Source organism: Pimephales promelas, chromosome 6 (genome assembly GCF_988280905.1).
Source record: "Pimephales promelas chromosome 6, fPimPro1.hap1.1, whole genome shotgun sequence".
In the NCBI taxonomy this organism is placed as follows: Eukaryota; Metazoa; Chordata; class Actinopteri; order Cypriniformes; family Leuciscidae; genus Pimephales; species Pimephales promelas.
This window is the reverse complement of record NC_142774.1, coordinates 19,914,795-19,939,761: the sequence shown is the minus strand read 5'-3', so window position 1 is coordinate 19,939,761 and position 24,967 is coordinate 19,914,795. Positions and strand designations below refer to the sequence as shown.

General features: G+C 42.7%; 1 protein-coding gene across 1 annotated transcript in view; it reads left to right on the top strand.

Moving 5' to 3' along the window:
• Positions 1-21,930, top strand: part of cpb2 (carboxypeptidase B2 (plasma)) — a 37,770-nt gene extending 15,840 nt beyond the window's left edge. The window contains exons 7-11 of the mRNA XM_039672361.2: positions 20,530-20,640; positions 20,814-20,904; positions 21,009-21,211; positions 21,328-21,412; positions 21,517-21,930. Coding sequence (XP_039528295.1) covers positions 20,530-20,640; positions 20,814-20,904; positions 21,009-21,211; positions 21,328-21,412; positions 21,517-21,704 — 678 coding nt within the window. The 3' untranslated portion in view covers positions 21,705-21,930. The remainder of the gene's footprint in view (positions 1-20,529; positions 20,641-20,813; positions 20,905-21,008; positions 21,212-21,327; positions 21,413-21,516) is intronic.
• The last annotated feature ends 3,037 nt before the right edge of the window (positions 21,931-24,967 follow it).

The window sequence follows — 24,967 nt, the reverse complement described above, 5'->3', positions numbered from 1 at the left end:
TTTTCCGGTGGCGTCTGTCGTTGCAATGCAACCATGCACTGCACACAACAGCAAATTTTTGGTAGCTAATGGATTTCCACCACCGAAAAATGTTTTCTGTAGCTCTGCTACAAGATTTATTTACTGAGTTCAGAGAAATATACCAGTAGTGTTTGAGTACACCCCCATTCTTCATGTTGACTGAGCTTTCAATGTTGTTACGGTAAGGGTGAAGCTGACTAGTTGGTTCTTGTCACATGAACTGCGGTACGTTTGCAGCATTCTAGAAAGCAGAAACTTTTTCATTTTACTGTGCCTGGAAAAAATGAGCGTGTCACTTTCCACGTGCCTACATTTGAGCGAAGTTGAACACGCAAAAAATGCGATATGTAAACGGTCCCTTGGAGAGCTATCTCCAATCAAGCAGACTGATCTCATGAAGTAGCGTGTGTATGACACGCCAATTCGAATTTCCATTTTTGGCGTGCTATCAAGACGCATAATCGCCTTTCAGCGTGTTTATGAACGCCGTTGACTTAACGTTATATAAATATATGACTTACCTCAACCCCGTCCCTAAACCTAACCGTCACTGGGGTTATTGGCATTTATGACTGCTCCCTACTATCCTAGGTAAAAAAAAGATATGACTTACCTCAACCCCATCCCTAAACTTAACCGTCACTGGGGTTAATGGCATTTATGACTGGAGATTTGACTGCGTGTACAGACACGCGGAATGACGCGGACGTTAATGGCGTAGACATACACGCATACACATGGATACACGCGGATAGCTCAAAATGCGTAGAGATAACACGCCACCTGACTCGAAAGTGGCGTGTATGTTTACGCAAAAGTCATGATGTCATGTTGAATCAAGCCACAAGCTGGTGGAGACCCATGTGATAGACGTTTTGGAGACCCATGTGATAGATAATAGAAAACTGCTTCGTGGTGCAGAGGATTTTTTTTTTAATTGTGGCTCCCCCATGTGTCATGAAAAAATGGTGCGTGCCCCCACCTGGAGTAGAGTCTCATGGGCGGTGACACCACTAGACAAAGGTGTGAGCGGAGGGGGCTGCAACCTCGGATTCCAGACTGGGAAAAATAGGGGGCTGGTCAAACACTCAAACGGAAATAGGCCCGTGGATGACACTGGTAATGCATTTTTTGCGTACTCCACCATAGACAGTTGTTGGCTCCATGAGGAAGGATTGTTTGAGACCAAACATCACAACACTCTGTGGTATTTTGTCAAGTATTTAGACATGAGCCGAGAGACATGTAATCCACTGTACACAACTTTATTCTTCTTCTCCTTTTTATCTTCCACCAACTCACCCTGTCTCCTCACTAGCGCCCTCTGTGTTCACTAACAGTTATTAACAGGACACAACATTTCCCATTTTCTTAAAGGAATTGACTTTATGCACAGCTGCACTACTTCCTGAACTTAAGCCAGCTCCCTTGTTTCTTGTCTGCCATTATTGGCCAAATTGATTAGTTCAGGTGTGCCTGACCTCAGTAGTCACGGCAACAATAATCAGACACACCTGAATTAATCAAGCTTGGCCAATAATGGCAGACAGGAAACAAGGGAGCTGGCTTAAAGATGAACTAAACTGAAATTTGAGAAAAGGTGATATAACAGATGTATTTTATTTATTCTCATTGGTACAATTTTTAAAATGGCAGAATTTGTTAAAAGGGATAAAATGGTACATTGAAAGTGTTGTTTTTGTTACACGGGCGCCGCCATGTTGGATTTCAACATTCGACTACGTCACTGGCATGGTAAGCCACTCCGTTGCCTACCCGCACCAGCAGAACAGCCGTAGCTTGTAAACAGTCTGAGGCTAGCTGACATGGCTGAGGAAACAGATTTTTTAGCGACACACTATTTAGAGATGTGTACTTTCGTCAATGAGTACATGAAACGTCTGACAATGCATGAAATGTTTTATTTACACAAGTTACAAGTTCAATGCATCACGTTAACGTTACTCGAATCCTTGATATTCGGGTGAGGGGGAAAAGATCCGTGATGTATAGTTCACTGTAAAGGATGGGATTCTCCTTCCTTTCTCTCACCGAACAGCATCCGAAATGAACGGTGCATGGTGATGCATTTTTCGCCAATCAATAAATGTCCATGTTGACCTCTCTGCAACAGATCGTCTCCGTGCAGTGTCTGCTCCACAGCGCTCGCGCCCACAGTCACTTTCCCCCAAACGATCCTGTACTGCAAGTGAAGCCTGAAACTGATCGTCCTCCATGTGGTGGTAGTTAGACACTACCGGCCTGTCCCTCACGGGCTCAAATGCGTAATCCATGCCGTTAAAAGTGCTCATTTTCGTCTGTGTATACAGGACCTACAGCTGTTGTCTATGGCGCTCCGCGGGTCCTACCATGCCGTCATCGGAACTGCCAGCGCTAACAAGCGCAATTTTGCGTTGCTTAAAAAAGCTATATTAATATATATTTTTAAAAAATGTTTAGTGTAATTTACTTTTAATTGTCATAAACAACACGTTTTCAACGTCGATATTTTTCAGTTCAGTTCATCTTTAAGTTCAGGAAGTAGTGCAGCTGTGCCAACCCGGTCTCATCCCAAATCGTCATATAACTGACGTTTTGGGACGTCTTTTGACCATACGTTAATATTCGCCTTTTTAGGGCCCCCTTAAACGTCGGTAGATGAGGTTATGGGATCCTAACTCTACCCCATACCTAAACTTAACCCTAAACCTAACCCGTCACCTAACTGACGTTAAAGGTAAAGCGTCAGTTGTATGACGGCCCGGGATCGCCATCTACCGACGTTTAAGGGGGCCCTAAAAAGGCGGATATTGACGTATGGTCAAAAGACGTCCCAAAACGTCAGTTATATGACTTTTTGGGATGAGACTGTGTTAGCTGTGCATAAAGCCAATTAGTCACTTAAACAGGGTACCCGCAACCGCTGTAAAATAACCCTTACATTAAGGATTGCACCCGAAAACCTAAATTTAACAGGAATTAAGGTTATTCTGCTATTAGCAATTATAACTCAGACCTCAAAACAGTATGACATTTTCACATATCACAGAACAGTATGTGTAAAACAATCTGATATATATATTTCAATTTGCACAGTTCACACTTCAGTATTCATCTCTCAAAGTCTTTTAACCACCCAGGTGGGTTACGGACTCTGAGTGTGCGTCTAGGGCCTGATTCTTGCTCAACATGCACATTCTCTGTCACGGTGAGACCATCCAGTGTAGTCTCATTGTTCTCACTGGTGCAAGCTAGAGCCTCCTTTGGGAGACGCGCCAGTTTTGAGGCATTCCATTTCCGACCATCGCTGAGAAGATAAGTAGTAGTACCTGGTCCAACCTTCTTTATGACCGTCAGAGGTTCGTGTATATGGAAGACCCCTTGTAAACGTGTTCCCGTTTCCTGACTCGCACAACATCATTCACTTTGAAGGTGGGCACTTTTGCTCCTCGCTTTTTGTCTGTATACTCCTTACTGTTTTGTTGATTTTGTTTTACAGTTTCTTTGACTTGCTTGTGTGATGTAATTTTGTGTGAGAAAGTAAAGATATTCAGTTTAGTGCACATCTTCCTATTTCTCAGCAACTCAAATGGAGTCGCTCCTGTAGTAGCGTGCGGTGTAGCTCGGTAAATCTGTAAGAATTCTATCACTGTTTGTTTCCACGGCTTGTGTGCTCTTTCTGCCGTCTGGAGACACTCTTTTAATACCCTATTGAATCTCTCAATCGCTCCATTGGTTCTTGGATAGTAGACGCTGGAGCGCAGGTGCTTTATCTCTCTCTCTCTCTCAGAATGTTTGCAAATTCGTGAGAAGTGAATTGACATCCATTGTCAGAGACTAGGTAGGTCGGATTTCCTTCACGACTGAACACTGTAGCTAATCACCTCTGTTGTGACTGTAGAGGCGAATGCCACTTCTGGCCATTTGCTGTAGTAGTCTGTGAGAGTGATACCATAACGACAATCCCATGTAGCACGTTCAAAAGGACCGGTTATGTCAATGGCCACCTTTTCCCAATTTGACGGGTGTAAGTGGTGCAGGTGCAGTCTTCACTGTTTTGTCATTGTATTGGCATGACACACAGGAAGCAATCTTACTCTGTACATACAGTATTTTTCCATTTGTGGCCACCAATACAGTTCTCGCAGTCTCTGTTTAGTGTGTATCACTCCCTGGTGCCCCTCATGTGCCAAGTCTACCACTTTGGATCGCAGTGATGTGGGCACAATCAACCGGTCAGTACCTCTCATGACAAGTGCTTTGTCTACAGCCAGTTCTTCTCGTACATTGAGGTATGAAATCAGCTCGTTTCTTACGTTCTTTCTGCATTTTGGCCAGCCTTTCTATATTTGCTGTCGCAATTGAGTCAGTTCCGGACAAGAGTCACATGCGGCGGTGAACTCCGACAAGGATATGGCATGCAAAGACTCCATGAAAACGGTCGCTACTATGTCCGGTTCTACTTCATCTTCTCCTGTGGTGGCTAGTGGAAGTAGTCTTGCAATTCGCCTTGCAATTCGCAATCCAGCCCGGCCAGTACCCCTGAATGTGAGCAGGGTAGTAAGTGCTTGATGGTCTGTGCGTAACACAAAGTGATGCATAGATATGTTCTCCACTTTTCTACTGCCCACACGCATGCCAGTGCTTCATGTTCCACAGTGGAATATTTTCTTTCAGCCGGAGAAAGTGTTCTGGATGCAAACGCCACGACTCTCTCTGTGTTATCTGAAGGAAATTGGCTTAGTACACCACCTAGCCCATAATCAGAGGCATCTGTAGTTACATATGTAGGCAGTTCAGGGTCATATAGTGCTAGGGCAGGGCTACCAATAATCAGTCTCTTAATGTCTGTGAAACTATGCTCTGCCTCAGCCGTCCAGTTGAACTGCCGCTCTGTTGACTCTCTGAGTGTTTGACGAAGTGGTTCAACAATGGTAGAAAAATCAGGAATAAATTTACTGTACCATGATGCCAGGCCCAGAAAGGATCGCAGCGAGGGTGTGTCATGTGGGGCAGGTGCATTGGCCACAGCTTTGATCTGATCTTGATCTGGGTGAAGCCCTTCTTTGGATATGGTGTGGCCTAGAAACCGCAAGGAAGTCTGGTTAAGTTTGCACTTCTGCATGTTTAATTTAAGTCCTGCCTCGTTCAAGGCATGCAGCACCCTCTGTAGGTTGGCATCATGCTGCTGTTGAGTGGTTCCGTAGCAAATCACCTCATCTAAGCATGCCTGTACTCCTGGTATGCCTGCTAGTATGGTCGTCATCATCTTCTGGAAAGCTGATGGAGCTGAAGCAAGGCCAAATGGGACCCGACGGAAACGGAAAAGACCATCATGTGTGATAAATGCAGTTATATCACGGCTGTCTGGGTGCAGTAACATTTGGTGGTAGGCGGAGGCCAGGTCAATGGTAGAAACGACTGTGGCTCCTCTAAGTTCAGAGAATAGCTCGTCCATGTGTGGTAACGGGTAACAGTCACTTACAATGGCTTTGTTAGGTTCTCTGAGGTCAACACACATGCGCAGTTTTCCTACGTCTTTTTTTCGCGTAACCACTATTGGAGAGACCCATGGAGATGCATCGATGCGTTCTATGACGCCCTTTTCCTGTAGATCTTTGAGCTACTCACTCACGACCTGCCTCACTGAGAAGGGAAGTCTCCTGAGATTTTGTTGCATTGGCACAGCCTCTGGTTTGAGTTGAATTTTGTGCACAAATCCCTTTGCACAGCCGATTTCCTGTACCTGGATCTCAGGTGCCATCTGTGGTATTGTGATTGGTACAGTAGGTGCCCTCTGTGCAATAGGATCCTCCGAGCTGTCAGCTGTAACGACTTTTGTGCCCTCAATACGCATGCAATGCCACAAATAGATCTAGTCCTAATAGAGCAGTGCCCGACTTTACCACTATGAATGAGCCTCTAGTAGAACGCCCATCATGATTAACCCTCTGGGGTTGTTCGTTTCAGAGTCACACTTGGGGTGTTCGGGTCCAAATGGACCCAAAGGGCAGGATTCATATTTTTAAAAAAAAAAATCATATTTTTTTTTTTACTTGTTTTTTATAAAAAAATTTTCTTTTCTTTTTTGGTGTTTTGAAATAATTTTATGATTTATACATAATATTTATGCAATAATTATGACCCATTTTTTCCCATTGAACATAATAGAATTTTTTATTTTTTTATTTTTTTTTATCAAAGCTGTATTACATTTTAGAGTGAAGCCTAGGCCTCATGAAAGCAATTTTTGAAAAAAGATAGATGTCATCTGGTAGACACACTGAGCATTTTTATCACGCAATAGCACATTTTTACCACTATAGTGGATTAGTGGATACAGTACAGCTCTCTGTAGAAAGGCTTGGGGATTCTAGTGATTTTTGCAAATACCAATTGTTTTTCAGGTTGTTGATTTTTAAAATATAAAAACAGATTCTCAAAGACTATTTTTGTCTTGTTTTTTATTGTTTGGTTGGTTTAGATGGTAATTTGAAGTTTATTATACAATCAAATCTGAACATTGCATTGGAAAGAGAACAAATGGAAAGCATTTTGTTACCCAATGTTTAATTCTTATTCTAACTTAATAAAAATACAATTCTTTCAGTCATAACATATATTTAAATTATTTGCATACTATTTACATAGGCCATTCTAAGAACAGTAACTCAAAATTGGCACAGGTGCTGCATTAGGCCTGGAGGTTACTAGGGTAGAACTCCATAGCCTGGTTCAACCAGACTCTAGTTCATTTCATTTCCACATAGAGTCTGGAACCGCTCCATTGAGAAATGTTTCCTTCCTTGTAGGCGGGTTCACTATTAAAGTTCAAATCTATTGGATCTGCCCAAAGTCACTCACGATCTGCCATAGCCAATCGCTAACGGGGTGTCGTGAGTGACGTATGTCACGCGCCGAAATGGCTGAAAACAATCCACAAGTTTCCTACACCCCATGAGGCCTTGCGTCAAAAGTGGGCGCGACTTCCGGTTCGAAGTAAACAAAACGCGATTTGACATGCTTGACACTCGTTCATTCAACAGTTGACGGTCATTCAAGTTATAGCGATCCAAACTAGCTAACGATGTGGGAACACAACCTCAACGAAATTCAAAAGGGTGAAATAACAGTACCTTTACCCTCCGCAGTAGTTGATTGGGAGTACTATAATAACATTATTAATAATCAATACTCATCAAGGCATGGTGACAGACAGTTGTGTGAGCTGACAAACAATTAAAATAAAAAACACACACTTAGTCATTGTGCTTTGGAGTTTATTCAAAATTATAAATGAATGTGCTACTTGAATACATTAACTGGCACATTTGGTATTCTGTCAACACATGTTTTGATCCTGAGTTTAGGTGTAACATCAGTAGCGAACAGCCAAACACATGCTGATAGAGTTTATAGAATATTAAGAATTTAAACAAATGTACACAGAAAGATTTGTCGTCTTGTGGGAGGTGATGGAAACTACAGTCGTTGGCAGGATCAGAGGCGGGCTCTGGCAGGATCACTCTGATTTCGTTTTCAGCTCAAAACAATCACGTTTAAGCCACTGAATTAGTTTAGTCCGGTTATACATACAACCGCGAACAGCACATGTTGTCCCTGAGCTCTGTAACGACGTCTTTAAAGAGTAAAATAATTCTCCGAAAAACAGCTAGCCTCTTGGCTAACTAACACACAAAATACCATTGGAATGCTACTTCCGCCGCGTCACCGGAAGTTTCACCCACTTTATTTTTTACAGGAGCGCTCCTCGGAAACTTGTGGATAAGTCCGAATGATCAGAGGATTATGTTAACAATAGGATTTCAGTCAACGAGCGCCGCAGGTTTTGTTAATCTAGGAACAATTATTAATTCGAAATGTATATTTGACATGAAGGACAGTGATATATTCATTCAACGGTGGAAGCTGTGTCTAATCATTACAAATACGCCACTGTGGTCGTTTTCTGATCTGCCGCAAAAGCTGTAGCAGCTAGCTGTTACAGTGAATGATCAGTCTTGTCTTGTGTAATAAACAACAATTTTTCATATTACATCTTATTGTTTCTTAATTACCCTAATTATGGTCTTCAAAGTATGTGTTTGTACATTTTTATGTGGCATTTAGTTTTTTTAGTAAAAAAAATCAACCATTGCCATCTAAAACTGAAAATCAAATATCTTTAAAGTATGGTTTTTCACATTTTTATTTATGACAATTATTTAAAAAAAAAATCACAACCAATTTGTATGATTTACATGTAAAACTGACACACCAACCTCCTGCACAAGTGCACAAAGGGGCTCAAAATGTTCTATTCATCACAAGAATCAGTAAATATACAGTTGGGAATATGAGCGACTGACGTGACTCCTGAGCGGATCTTCAACAATAGTTTAGCAGCCAGGACTCGGGGCTTCCGAACACCGCGAATACCAGGCTAAACCGTCCGTCCAAAATGTCACGGTCATCGTGCACGAGCTGCCCAGCACAAACATCCAAACTTTCTGCCTCCTTCACTTGGTCCTCAGTTGTGCAACAAGAGGTGAGACGATAACAATCCGGCTTTAAATTCTGTATATTCGGCAGTTTCTTTTCCAACAACGGACCGAATAGCTTTTCTCACGTCTTTCTCTGCTGCCATTACTGAACTCAAACTGACGCGCTTACATCAACGTCATCTTTCTCAGCCACTCCCTCTATTCGCTGATTGGTCCTACAAAAAATTGATTTCTGGAAACCTAGGATATGGAGCGATCCCAGATGTAAGTAAAATGAAATTGAGCGGAAGTGCGTAGGAGGGCGCAGCCAGGCTAAGAACTCCATCCTTTGATCTAATCTCTCTCTGTGTTTGTGTGTGTGTGTGTGTGTGTGTGCCTGTGTAACGGATGTGAAAGGACACTCACAAATGGGGTTCAGCTTCAATTTATCTTTTTTGGAAACAACAAGAAAGAAAAGTTACATTGTGGCTGATGACAGACTGCAGACATTCATATGGACCACAGCTTTGACATTTGAATCTGCTTTGAACTAGTATTATTCACATTAAACACATAGTATTGATATACAATGTGAAAAACTTAACATAATACTCGTAATAAGCACACCAATGTAAATGTGCAGAATAGTTAATTGCAGACAACATCAGTAAATCTTCATTAATTGTCAAATAACATTTGTTAATAGAATAAACACCAAAGCAACATACCTTTTTTGGAAACAACAAGAAAGAAAAGTTACATTGTGGCTGATGACAGACTGCAGACATTCATATGGACTAGAAAGATAAAGATTACACATTCAATTAACTCATAACACAAAAAAATCGTCAGATAGTTAAGACAGGCGCAATAATCACGAGAAATGAATGCGTGCTCGCACATGTGACACACATGTAAATTCAATACATCTTATAAAACTCTCAACAACAGTGTTAAAGTGCAAAATGCATTATCCATATGTTCACATACAGTATATGTATGAAATGTATTAAGTCAAAAAGATTCACTTGAAAAGCATAATTTTCACAATTAATTTGTTAATGCGTCAGAGCATGAAAAACCATACATACCCACAGCGTCGACACTTGAATCTGCTGTGGTACGGCAAGAGAAGAGCGACAAAATCAAATATCTGCAGTACCATTAATAGCCACAGGAGGGGAGCCTTCTAACACCAATAAATACACCCAAATGCCTTATTTTATGAAATTCACACAAAACTTTAAATCAAAGGTTCTTTTTAACCCTGTTACATCCACCCCCACTGAATTGTTACATCCACCCCCACAGGGAGTGTTCAACAACGGGGCACTTTTCTTTCACAATAATACACAATAATAAACATCACAATACGAAAGGAACTCCTTTAGAAGGAAAGTAAAAAAAAAAACAATTATCCCTTAAGGACGAAGTGATGAGAGAGTAGCGCTAAGCTCTCTCACCAGCTTCTGACATCAGAACATCTACATACATTCCACAATATCCTTCCATACTTCATTCACCATTAAATACAAAAACAAATTTAAGAATTCTCTCTTTTTTTTTAAGAGATACACAAGGTGTACTCAAAGATGTGAAGGCAACCCATTTCTAAAGGTATGTGCTTATCTGAACTACTGCTTTTAGACTATAAAACAGCCGTAACACTATTTTAGACGATATCCCAACAGGCACGAAACTAGCAGTATTGTTCTAAATAGAGAAAGCCCTTAACACTGACTTGCAAACAGCTTGAACATTGTGTTTTGTATCCTGAACCACAGCCTGTGTAGACATTACATGTATTAATCTTTCAACAGGTCTAACGACCCGACCAAAACGTGTCCTAACCTGTGTGACTGAACTAGAACTTTGCGGTACATTCTCAGTGTCAGCTACGTTTGTGTTGGTGTAAGGTCTGTGTGTGTGTTGGGGTGGTTGTGGGTGTGTTCTTTTTCGCCTGCAGGGGAATACCCGTGTCCAGAGCCTGACGTCATGGGAAATCCCGCAGCTGGAACTGATCCGCGGAAATTAGGGAGACGAATAAAGGGAGCCAGTGAAGCGCTCTCACACTCTCTCTCACTCATTTCCTTGGTGGCCCGCATCCCTCCGGTGTGAACTACTGCGTGAATTACTGCATGAACTACTGTGTGAACGGCTACGTGGACAACTGTGTGAACTACTGCGTGAGCTGCTGTGTGAGTTTATGGTGCGGACAACGGCGGGACGTGATCCGCCAGGTGCTTGGTCTTCAATCCACTTCACACCGTGCGTCCGGTTACCTTGGTGAAGCAGCTGGAAGTCGGCGGGGTGAGCGGCCGGCGGTGGGGTTTTCCCGAGTGTGCTGTAACGCGGTGGAGAGCCGTGGGGACTGTTTGTTGTGTTGCATACCTCATTTTTGAATGCAATATTAATGGATTTATGACACACCTCCTGTCTTTTAGATGGGAGTTTATTTTTCTTCTTGTTTGAAATAAATACGTGAATCTGACACATGTTTTGGGTCATCCTTGGTTTTCCCACCTGGAATAAATATTTATTTTGTTCGTCCTATCCCTAGACATACCAGGGACGTAACAAGAGTGGGGGCTCGTCCGAGATATGTTATTTCTGGAGCACCAAGGATGACCCAAAACATGTGTCAGATTCACGTATTTATTTCAAACAAGAAGGAAATAAACTCCCATCTAAAAGACAGGAGGTGTGTCATAAATCCATTAATATAGCATTCAAAAATGAGGTATGCAACACAACAAACAGTCCCCACGGCTCTCCACCGCGTTACAGCACACTCGGGAAAACCCCACCGCCGGCCGCTCACCCCGCCGACTTCCAGCTGCTTCACCAAGGTAACCGGACGCACGGTGTGAAGTGGATTGAAGACCAAGCACCTGGCGGATCACGTCCCGCCGTTGTCCGCACCATAAACTCACACAGCAGCTCACGCAGTAGTTCACACAGTTGTCCACGTAGCCGTTCACACAGTAGTTCATGCAGTAATTCACGCAGTAGTTCACACCGGAGGGATGCGGGCCACCAAGGAAATGAGTGAGAGAGAGTGTGAGAGCGCTTCACTGGCTCCCTTTATTCGTCTCCCTAATTTCCGCGGATCAGTTCCAGCTGCGGGATTTCCCATGACGTCAGGCTCTGGACACGGGTATTCCCCTGCAGGCGAAAAAGAACACACCCACAACCACCCCAACACACACACAGACCTTACGGGTCGTAACAGTTGGTAAGAGTTTGAGAGGGTGGCTGGGCAGACAGGACAGTCTCAGAACCAGATTCATGTGAATCTGAACCGCCGCTTGTGTCTCCATCAGAAACAGATGTTCTTACATCTCTTGACATGTCAGATACATGGCTTTTTGGTGCAGAAAGGAAGGCCTCAGCTACAGGATCTACCAGAACTCCACTTGGAGTTTGTTCAGACTCATGTGATCCCTCATGCAGCCCCGAAACCCAGCTTAACTTTCTGTTTCTGGCATCAGATTCCTGAACTGACATAGAACCATCTTCACAATTGACATCAGCATAATCACATGAGGCTGTTGCTTTGCCTCTTGACATCACCGAGTCATCCATTGCAACACTGCTGTAGCTATCCTCTGTGTGCTCAGATACAACCGCATCTCCTCCTAAAGACTCATCCTCCACTGCACACAATGACAGGACTGAAGATGACCTCTGGCAAGAAGTGGATACACCAGAAAGTTGATCAGACTGAGGGTGCTCAACGTTCACTGGTAAGAAATTCACCAACATCAGCAAGTTTCGATGCACCACTTTTTCCTGACCTGTGGCTGGATTACGGATCCTGTAAATATGAGCGTCTGGCTTACAATCCACAACAGTGTAAACAGTTGACTCCCACCTGTCAGCAACCTTCTTTTTACCCCTTTCAGTTTTATTCGCCAAGAGCACCTGGTCACCTTTTTCGATGAGTAGTCCTTTTACCCTTCGGTTGTACAACTCTGCATGTCTTTTCTGTTCTTTCATTGCATGCTCTTGTGCAATTTGTAATGCTTCTTTCAAATCTTTGACCAGAGTGGAAACAAACTTGTCACAGCAGGTCACATCTGGATCATTCAAGACAGAGCGAAACAGAATGTCTATGGGCAGACGGGGTACACGCCCGAACATCAGATAAAAAGGGGCATATCCTGTCGTCTCATGGATTGTGCAATTATACAGAAATGTCAGTGTCTGCAACCGTCTCGGCCAATCTCTCTTCACATCTGGTGACAAAGCCCGAATCATATTTCCAAGGGTTCTATTAAAGCGCTCCACACTTCCATTACCCATAGGGTGATACGGTGTTGTGTGCGACTTGTTCACTCCAGAGACCCTTAGAAGCTCTCGGATTAATTTACTTTCAAAACTCGGACCCTGGTCGCTATGGATGCGTTCTGGCAGGCCGTAGATGCAAAAATACCTGTCCCAAATTATCCTGGCCACCTGTTTGGCAGATTGATCTCTACACACAAAGGCTTGTGCTAGTCTCGTAAAGTGATCAGTTATCACTAAAACGTCAACCGACTTGTTAGTAGAGTCTTCAGCTGACCAGAAGTCTATGCAGACAAGCTCTAATGGTCTACTTGTTGAAATGTTCTCCGGGGTGCTCTGCCAGAAGGATCAATGGTTTTGCTCACAGTGCAGCGGTGACACAAGCGCACATAATCCCTCACATTTCGCTCCATGTTCAGCCAAAAGAAGCGCTGCCTTGCAAGGCTCATACTCCGTGATTGACCTTGGTGACCACAGTCGTCATGGATTCCTTTCAAGATCACACTCACTAAAGACTCCGGGACCACAAACTGAAAGCGTTTCTTCCTTGATAGTTGGTCACAGGACACTCTGTACAAGATACCACTTCTGACAACAAATTTCTCCCAGTACCTCAGGTATCGAAGAACACACATTGATTCCTTTGACCTCTCTCTTCTTGAAGGCCTACGCTGACGTTCAACATAATACAAGACTCTTGACAAAATTTTGTCTGTGAGCTGTTTTTCACGCAGCTCCTGTTCTGAATATGTTGGCAATGTGTCTTGCCCTTCTGACATCAACTGAGGTAAGTGATCAATGACAGACATTGCTCTGGCACCGATGTTCCACTCAACATGTGAGTCCAATATGGCAGAGACATCTGCATTTGAGACAGTTAGAAGCTCTTTGATCTGCTTTATGTCTGGACTGCATGACTGGCCTAGATTAATGACACTCGGCCTCCTATCTGAATCACAGGAACGTCTGAATGCATCCTGCACAGAATCTGTAGACATCCCTTTGGAACCACCCAGTAGTGCTCCATATGGCTCTTTAAGCAGTCTCTGCGTGACACCAGTTTTGACAAATGGAACCCTGCTCAGGGCATCAGCGACTATGTTGTGGGGACCAGGCACATACTTTATGTCAAAGTTGTAGCTAGCCAACTTAGCCACCCAGCGTTGTTCGCAGCAATCAAGTTTGGGTTTTGTAAATATATGAGCCAAAGGATTATTGTCAGTCAAGATAGTGAATTCATGTCCTTTGAGCCAATGACTGAATTTATCACATACTGACCATTTTAAGGCCAAAAACTCCAATCGATGTGCTGGATAATTTTGCTGCGACCGAGAAAGGGACTTACTGGCGAAGGCTACAGGCCTGGCTTTTGTCTCCCCCTCTGTGACCTGAGAGAGCACAGCTCCAATACCGTCTAAGGAGGCATCTGTTGCCAGTATGAAAGGGCGATCAAAATCTGGATGGGCAAGAACAACGCTCTCAACCAATGCTGTTTTCAGCCGCTCGACTGCCTGGTCCTGCGCTTGTGTCCAGTCACTAGATTTCAGCTTCCTGCTCTGACGAGCATGACCCAGCTTCCTCAGATTTCTTGCCGTCTTTTGACCCTTCAGAAGATTAAAAAGTGGCTTGGCTATGGCAGAATAGTTTGGAACAAAGTGCTGGTAGTAATTCACCATTCCCAAAAATGATCTTATCTTCTTCTGAGAAGGAGTTGTCCCATCAAGCTCCATCAAATCTAAACTGTTTATCTTAGAGATGCTTTCAACTTTACTTGGGTCTGTAGAGACACCCGTCTGATCAATCATATGCCCAAGGAACTTCACTGATTTCCTCATCAGGTGACACTTCTTTGGAGCCAGCTTAAGATTGTGTGTGCGAAGCCTGCCAAACACCATCTCCAAGCGATCAATAGCGGTTTTCTCATCTGGGCCGAAGACAATCAAATCGTCTAGATAACACAGAAGACTGAGAAAGTTTTCATCCCCGAATATGTTGGTCATCATTCTCATGAAGCTGCCAGGACTGAGACCTTGGGGTAATCGATTGTATTCGAAAAGGCCCATTGGCGTAGTAAAGGCAGTAAACTTGCGGTCCTCCTCATGTAGTGGCATATTATAAAATCCCGATGTCAAATCCATCGTGCTAAATAGGGCATTACCGGCAAGTGCTGCCAAGCAATCCGCTTGGTGAGGAAGAGGGTGCGCGTCCTTCAGCGTTCTCCTGTTCAGCCAACGGAAGTCGGTACACACACGCAGGTCTCCATTCTTCTTCCAGACCAAAACGAGAGGAGACGCGTACTCGCTGGTGGATCGCTACCTTAGTGGTAGGCGCCATTGATGAAGGAGGTGTCTTTTGTTCTTTTTGTCGGGCCTTCCTATGCTGTTTATGTATGGCCCTCACCGGCGCAGTAGTAACCGCCGTTGAGGTCGCGGCATTCGCGGTACTGTCGGAGAGAACGCTCGCGTTACGTAGTCCCGCCTCAATCTGCAGAGCCAGCGTAGTAGCTTTAGCCAGCGTCAGATCCGCTTCTAACAAAAGCCTGTCTCGTACGCTTGTATTGGCAACAAGCTCTATCAGTTGATCTCGAAGCATTTGCTCCTCCATATCACCAAACTCACACAGTGCAGCCAGTTCTCGCAATGCAGCTAGATACTGATTTATCGACTCATCTGGTCGCTGTGCCCTCTGGCGAAATTTGTGACGTTCCGCAATCACATTTACTTTAGGAACAAAATGATTTCTGAGTCCCTCCACTGCAGTAGCATATGTAGTACCTGTATCTGGTAGTGCGTAAAACAGTCGTTGCCCCTCGGTGCCAAGTGCATGGAGAAGAACATCACGATTTCTTGCCTCTGGCCACTTTAAGTTAAGGTTACTTTATTGTCCCCGGAGGGCAATTATTTGTACAGCCAGCAGAAAAACACAAGGCACAACACGCAACATTACCGCAAGGCACTTTTCCCCGTCGGCATCGATTACTAACATATAGTTCTCGAACATTTTCAGCCATGTAGGGAAGGGAATAGCAGGTTCGCCTGGGCAAGGCATGGTGTAGGTAAAGGCACATTAATAGCCATCCTCGTCGCCAAAGATGTGGTATTTTGTCAAGTATTTAGACACGAGCCGAGAGACATGTAATCCACTGTATACAACTTTATTCTTCTTCTCCGTTTTCTCTTTCACCAACTCACCCTGTCTCCTCACTAGCGCCCTCTGTGTTCACTAACAGTTATTAACAGGACACAACACACTCTTTCCAAATCTTGGTTGGCTCTTTCGATTTGGCCATTGCTCTGGGGATGAAACCCTGAGGACAGACTGACAGTCACTCCCAGTAACTTACAAAATTTTTGCCAAAATTTGGACACAAACTGGGCTCCCCTGTCAGAGACCACATCCACTGGGAGGCCATGTAAACGGAAGACGTGGTCTACGACTGTCAACATTGTCTCCTCGGCTGACGGTAATTTGGGCAAGGGAATAAAATGGGCCGCCAATGAGAACCGGTCCACCACAGTCAAAACAGGACTGTGTTAAACGACTAGACCAAAAAACTAGTGCGACTGACTCCTGGATGACAAGCCACGTTGGAACAATGCCCCCCACATCCGACCGTAATCCCTCCGGCACAAATAAACGATTTGATGGGCAACCGGGTGGAGGCGTTACCCCTTCTAAGGCCGTCTTGACCTTTGATTCAACCTCCCATGTGAGTGTGGAGTCAAATAGGGTCTTGGGTAAAATGCACTCGGGAGTAGACGGGCGTTCGGAATGGTCAAAAATGCACGAAAAAAAGAAAGGGGTTTGATGTTTCAATCAAAACGACCGAAAAAAAGAAGTTGGCCGGGACGAATATCGGCGCGCGTTATTCGTCAGCGTTTTTCAACGCGTTTTTTGTGTACATGCAAATTCATTCCCTGACAATTAGATGGCGTTCATTTGCTCTGCAATACCACTCCATATCAGTTCTCTTTTATCAAGATTTTTGTAGTCGCTGTCACGTTTGACATATAGTTCTTTATGTTCCGACACCAGCGAGACCAGCAGCTCTACAGTACATTAATTTTGCCTTGCATCTTCCTCGTCTCATTTCTTCCCGGCAGTGAAGACGCTACTTGGCGTATATCTTCTTCGCCGTTATATATGTGTGCTCGGCAAGACCGTTTTGTGTTTGAGCGCCCCCAAGTTGTGTTTTACTGTAACTTCAGAAGCTCCAGACATGTGAGCAAAATTGCCAATCTCATTAGTCAGATAGTGTTTGACGCGGCGCATCAAACTAAAAAAACGAACCCAAGGCGTTTTTTAAAAAATGACGCTTTTACACGTGGCGTTTTCCGCGTCGGTGTGCACACTCACATTGGCGCCCTTTGTTTAGTCACGAGGCAATAAACGTCGGCGAATATCGCGCAATTCGTCCCGGTGTGAACAGGCCTTTAGGGTCCATGCGCACAAATGATGTACCCTTGGAAAGGAATAGACTGTGCATGAAACTCACATTTCTCCGCCTTGACAAAAGCCCATTCTCTAGAAACCTCTGAAGCACTTGTTGGACGTGCTGCACGTGTTCATGGAGAGAAGAAGAAAAAATCAATATGTCATCGAGGTAGACATATATGAAGTGATCTACTATATCTCGCAGCACGTCGTTGACGAGAGCCTGGAAGATCGCTGGAGAGTTGGACAACCGAAAGGCATGACCAAGTATTCAAACTGCCCCCTGGGGCCCATTTTGTGTTGGTATATTTTTATTTCCATCCTTCCTTCATCCTTCGTAAAGAAAAGGATAAGTATTCTTTACCGTGATGCTGTTCAGCCCCCGGTAAACAATACAAGGTCGCAGAGAACCGTCCTTTTTCCCCACAAAAAAGAACCCCGCCCCCACTGAAGAGGGGAAGGGTGGATGAACTTCGTTGCTAGAGAATCAGAAATATATTTCTCCATAGCCTCCCTCTCTGGAACAGAAAGCAAACAAAACTTGCCCTTAGGCTGAGATTTACCAGCAGTAACTCTATTGCACAGTCATAGGGACGATGCGGATGAAGAGAAGCAGCACAAGGCTTACTGAACACCTCCTTCAGGTCTAGGTACTTCACAGGCACGTTAGACAAATCCATTGCTTCCTCCTGAAACACAGAGACAGAAACAGATGGACAGGCAGACATAAAGGCCAATTTATACTTCTGCGTAGGGTGCGCGCAGTAGGGACGGCGTAGCATACGCACAGACGCGTCCCATACCGCGTACCCTTCGCCGTCGCCTGACGCGCACCTCTTCAAAAATGTAACTACACGTCGCGGCGACGCGGACCGCAAGATCGGTGATTGGTCGGCTTGGTAGCATCGCATTTCCTCCTACGCATTTCCGCACGTACCTTCTCACGCATTTACACCACTGTCTATGATTTCCACACGTACCATCTCCTCCGACGTCTTCTGTCATTTCTGCCTTTCAGTTTTAGTAATTTCACTAAAGTGAACTGTTTTTCCACCTCAATAAGCTCCTACTCCAACATGATCCACTCTCTTTCAGTCGATATTGCTTGTAGTAACCTAGCCGTGAGGAATCTAAACACAGTGGAACATTAAAACCCTCCGCCGCCAACTAGCGTTTCGGAGCAGTACTGCAGAGCAACCAAGACCTGAACGCAGAAGTATAAATGCTCACAACGGCGTCGCCTACGTGCGTAGCCAACGCCGTGCACTACGGCGTACCCTCGACGCAGAAGTATAAATTGGCCTTAAGACAGGACCCATGGCACTCTTTACTCCACTCGAAAACAGATCTTTGCTGCCATGTCCACTTTAGGGCTATGATGAATGAGCCAGGGGTGCGCGAGGACGATGGGTGCAAGAGGTGAGTCCAGTATATATATTAAAAAAATAGTCTCGGAGTGGTTGCCTGACGTGATGAGGGTGATCTCTTCCGTGGTGAAAGAAATGGTGGGGAGTTCTCGACTATTGAGGGCGTGTACAGCTATCTTGTGTGTGAGGGGCTTGAGGGAAACCTGAAGTTTGTGGGCAAATGTGTGGTCCATGAAATTACCCTCCTAGAGTCCAGAAGTGCCTGACAATCGTGGGTGTTGATTGACCATCTGAGTCTTACCGGGAGGAGCGTAGATGCGGATGAGGTCTTTTTTCCCACCCACTATCTGGCATGGCCCATTTACTGGACAGTTGTAGGCATAATGGCCAATGTTCAGACTCAGACTGTCAGTGCCAGTTCAATAAGTCCATTGAGAGATAATAGAAGGTCCAGGACGTAGATCTCTCTCTGGAGACCGTCAGCCAACCCATGCAGGAACATGTCCCACTGTGCTTTCCCGTTCCATTGACACTCTGCCGCTAAGGTTCGGAATTCAATGGAAAAGAAACCAATCTTTTTCCTTGTCGAAGATCCGCTAGAATTCACCTTTGGCTAAGCCCCGCCCCCCTTAGTTACTGTTGCTACATCCATCAAACTTCATCTGTGCTCTGCATGGCTTTATGCTGTAACAGCTCTTCCTGCTGAAATGTTATCAAACTTTTATAAAGCACTAAACGCAGCAAATAAAGTGTCCGATAGAAGTAGGGGCTGCAATATGCGTTCGAAGGCTATATTCAAGACATACAGGTGAAACGCAAGAAACAACAAGGCATCCAAAATAGAGGCAAACATAACGTTACCAGTCACAGTCAAAAAATGAACCACCGCAGATCCTAATCGAGACGGAGGCTGGCACTAACAATATCAGGGAGCAACACTGCTCATGCAAAGCTGGGTAGGTCTCTATTCACCTCTATAATCGTTATTAAAAAGCAAACGGACTACACGAGTATAACGTTGTATTTATTAGCAGCATGTGCTAGCGTGTCAACAACCGGTATGAGAACCGAAATACATAACCTAAAACATTATAAAACGGTCTAACTAGTATAACTTCACACTCACAGTAAGGTTAGAAGTAAAAAAAGATGTGCTTGTTGATCTTTGCGGGGTTTAACTGACTGAGGACATCCACACAGTTTCCAAAGACGACACTTGTCAGGATTTTACTTCAGTTTTGGGAAGGGAAAAATGGACACCCCTCTCCAACCTCTCTGGGAAACGCGTATCTGTGTTACAAATGCCCGAGGCACAACGTTTAACAATGTTTTGGATAAAACTACGACGGTAATAGCCTGCCGAGACCAAAAATATAAGACGCCTGTGTGGAAAGTCAATGAAGCGCTGTGAAAAAGGGTACGACCTCTGTGGGACCTCGTTCTTGGCTGCTCCGTGATTGGTCAATCTACATTCTAGGGCGTGCTTAGCCAAAGGTGAATTCTGGCCACTTCTCTCCCTGCGACAGCACGTTTGAAAACAGTGAGTATATAAAGGTGATTAGCAGTGATCAGTGAATGATGACAGTCACGCCCACTAACACACACCCACACACACACACACACACACACACACACACACAACATACAAGTAGGAAACAATGCATTTATAAACCGTGACACAGAACCCATGCAGCAACCCCCTGGTTTCCCCTCTTATCCTGCCGCTCTATTCGGTGGATATGTTTTTCTCATTTTTATTATGGATCACCTTGCTTGACTATGTGGTTTTGTGCCTTTATTTGACCTTGACATACAGCAGATTGAGATTTACATCTTTAAAAGCTTTCATGACCAGTAATTGTTCAATAAATTGGAGCAAATTAGAGCAATTATGGGAAATCTAATAATTTTTTTTCTGTTTTGTTTTGTTTTGCCAGGCACTAGAATTTTACAACCAGAACACTGAAATCACAGAGATGTTGAACAACATGGACATTTACGTCTTGACAGTCATGAACCCAGATGGATACAAGTATACATGGACAACAGTAATATGAATTATGATAATACATTTTAGTCTGTTATTAATTTCTCTGAAATGGAAAAACTGAATTTATCACTGACATTTTCTTGATCCAAATTGGGCAGTACTTATTCTAAAAAATCCTTTTGACATTAATCTTATCTTGACCAACTTTACCATTTCTTATTTACCAACAAGGATCGTATGTGGAGGAAAAACCGCTCTGTTAACAAAGACAGCGAGTGTGCTGGAGCCGATTTGAACAGAAATTTTGATGCAAACTGGTGCAGTGAGTTCCAAATACTAAACCTTCATTAAAAACCACTGTTATAATTTTATTTCTGTTTTGAATTGCTATTACTCCTGGTTTAATTCTTCCACTCTGCTCTAAAGCGAAGGGTGCCTCCAGTAATCCATGTGATCCTACATATTGCGGTCAGTTCCCAGAGTCTGAACCAGAGACTCAGGCCGTGGCCCAGTTCCTGCGCTCACATAAGGACACAGTCAAGCTGTACCTCTCTATTCACTCCTACTCTCAGATGCTTCTGTTTCCTTACTCCTGTTCCTATGATGAGGTTCCAAACCACAATGAGTTGGTGTGTGATGAAGTTAATGCATTAACATTTGTGTTTGTGGTGGGAAATTCTAGTAAATAAAACAAGTAAAAAGAATGTTTTTTTTAAAAAAAACTTCTATAACTTCTTTCTGACAGTTTGAACTTGTTAAGGAAGCTTCAACAAAAATACGCAGATACTACAGGAATATCTATAAATATGGTCCGGGTGCAAAAACCATTTGTAAGCTTTCTACTATTCTTAGAATACAAATATTTTGTTGAAAACTGTACTTGGTTTTTTGCTGTTTCTTTGTTATGTTAATACTTTTGTTTTTCTTTGACAAGATTTGGCCCCAGGAGGCTCTGATGACTGGGCGTATAATCTTGGGATAAAATATTCCTTCACCTTTGAGCTTCAGGATCGTGGTCGATATGGGTTTCTTCTTCCTCCCAGCTTTATCCCTCAGGCCTGTAATGAGGCTCTACTGGCATCAAAGATCATAGCCTTACATGTGATCAAGAAAACTCAATAAAGGGCTTCAGCAACCTGAGCACACAGTACGGATTCAGATTCTTAAGTTTTACTCCTAACTAAACAAAATGTGTACTTAAAATGTGCTAACATCAACTGAGAACTTTTTTGAGAGTGAGGTTTATTTGAGAGTGAGGAGTTATTGTTTAGTATTATGCTATTGTGTTCAAGCCTATCATAATTTACTACAGCTGTTTTTACCACAATAAACCTTGTTCAGTCAATAATTGGTCTCCAATTTGCTTCTTGATACTTTTAGTTTCAGAATAATAGTCAAGAAAGTCAAGAAAACCAACAAGTGGAAGTATGCCCGCCCCAAAGTCTTTGGTATGGCATACTGGCATCAATATATCAATCTCTCTCTCTCTCTCTCTCTCTCTCTCTCTCTCTCTCTCTCTCTCTCTCTCTCTCTCTCTCTCTCTCTCTCTCTCTTTGATTGTTTCGAAGCAGCTTTACAGTGATAAACAGAAAACTAATGATCAATGATGCAAACATGATTAAATTCAGCTGTAAAGCAGCTCTAAAAAGACAAGTGTCATTTTTCAGCTTATGTTAGTTGATTCACTTCAATTCAGTAAACGTGCAATCAAATTTAATGAATATTAAGTGTCCGCAAATAAACCAGAGGTGACAGTGGCAAGGATCCCAAACTCCATCAGGTGTCAGAAAGGAGAAAAAAAAAAAAAAAAAAAAAAAAAAAAAACATGGGAGAAACCAGGCTCAGTCCAGTTCTAATCCAGCTGCTTCTGCTTTAAGATCGTAATACACATCACACAGCACGCCAGCAATATAAAGTACAGCGAGTTTGACTACAGACTCCTGAGCCCAGGAGAACACAGTCTGGTCATTAAGCAAATTGAACAGCAACTTACAATAAAAGGGATTTACCAAAGCTCCATAGGCATGGTCTCTTTTGAGTGGGTGCTCCGGGAGGTGACAGGCGCAGGTGCTTCTTTTGGGGATGAGGACGTAGGTTCTTCTTCTTGGGATGAGGCAAGCCCAGGTGCATTTTAAGGGGACAAGGAGGGCACTGGTGCTTCCTCTGGGGACAAGGCAGACAAAGGTGTTGGTGTTGATCTTGATCGTGTTGTACTTGGTGAAATCATGTTCACCGATGCTCATCAGGTGATACAGAGGAAAAATAAATAGCAGTTTAAACAGCTAAACCGGTCTCTTTAATATATTTGTGTGTAATATATTTGTGTGTAAACATTTCTTGGGTACTTTTTTTGTTGTTTTAGTAGTTGTTGTTGACCCCATTTGCATATTATGTTAATACATACAAAACTTGTTGATCATCAAAGTAACGATCATTAGTGAAGCCACTGGAGGTGTACATGACATAACAATTAAGCTTTTAGCCCTTCTGAGAAAAAGGAATTTGTTGTGAAAGACCCTCAGATATCTTTCCAAAACTTTTAAATTCAGTCAGTGCTTTCACTTTTGCTTCATTCATTTTTAACATTGCAGAGATAAATCCAAGAAGGGTCTTATTTGTCATTACCGTGTTATTTTAACTTTTATGTTGAATTGTTTCACTTCATATTTTAGATGACATAATTTTAGATGATGTAATTGTGCACCACTGGTCTCTGCCTTCTCAATTACATTGGAGGGCCTTTATGTGATTTAAATAAGTGAAACTAGTGCTATTTGCGGATGACACAAATATTTTTTGTTCTGGGGGGAATTTACAGGAACTAGAGGAGATTACTACTTCAGCAAATGTATAAATTAAAAAGATGGTTTGATACAAATAAATTATCATTAAACATTAATAAAACTAACTTCATGTTATTTGGTAACTGTAAAAAGAGTATACAAATTCGGATACAGGTATGGGGTGGACATAGAAAGGGTTAATGAAAATAAGTTTCTTGGGGTGATAATAGACGATAAAATAAGTTGGAAATCTCACATAAAACATGTATACAATAAACCTTCAAGAAGTATTTCAATATTGAACAAAGCGAAACATGTTCTGAACTACAAATCACTCCACATTCTTTACTGTGCACTGATATTACCATATCTAAACTATTGTGCAGAGGTTTGGGGTAATACTTACGGATGCAGACTATTATCTTTATTTATGTTTGCAAAAAAGAGCCATAAGGATGATTCATGGTGCTGGTTATAGAGATCACACAAATGTATTATTTTTAAAATCCAAGACGTTGAAATTTACTGATCTGGTTTATGTTCAAACAGCACAAATAATGTATAAAGCAAAAAATAACCTACTCCCTGGTAATATTCAACAACTGTTTTTTAATAGAGAAGGGAGATAAAGAAGGGAGATATAATATTAGGGGTGAGAGCAACTTTAAACAATTATGTGTCCGTACAACATTAAAAAGTTTTTGTGTTTCGATATGTGGAGTGAAGTTGTGGAACAGATTAAGTTCAGTACTTAAACAATGTCCAAGTATGACTCAGTTTAAAAAGCATTGTAAAAATATGATATTTGCAAGGTATAGAGAGGATGAAGGTTATTAGTTGGGTGATAGTTTATTTATATTTTTTCATTTTTTTCTCTTTTTATTATTATTATTTTTATTTTATTTTTAATTTTTCCTAATGTAATTTTTTATTGAAGATTGTAGTGTTTTGTAGTATAACAAGCACAAGACGAGATTAATTCCTTCGAGGCTTTTTATGGGCTCTATGCACGGCGTTATTTCCGGTGAAGGATTAAGGATGCTCGATAACTTCCGCCGATCATAGAGTCCAATGCAATACCGAGAATTTATATTGAATTTTATACTCCATGGTTATACTAATGAAACGTTAGTCACAAAAACAGATAAAACAGACACCCCTCGTTGTGTTTATGCTTCTTTTTAAAATTATATTAAATAAACATAACTATATATAAAATTACATCTAAACGTATGTACGTTTCGTTTCAAAGACGGGAGGACAGTAAATATTGAAGACTCTGCCATAATCCAGTTTTCTCCGGTTTTCCTCCGCTTTAATCTACACAACCGGAAATGGACGAGCATCCTTACATCAAATGCGGAACTTATGCGTGCATATAGCCCATTCAACACATGGCCAGCCTTACTGAACTCCACATACAGCTCTTATTCTTTTTCAGTCACTTCAACACTTAGGCATTACACTGCCACCTTGTGGTTAACTATGAACACCACATTCCCCTCTTACTTGAAAGATTCTTCATGTAACAGATTCAAGTTCAAAACCAAAACTTTGTTTGTTTAAAGTAACAAAATAACATAACATTACTGTGTACTGTTA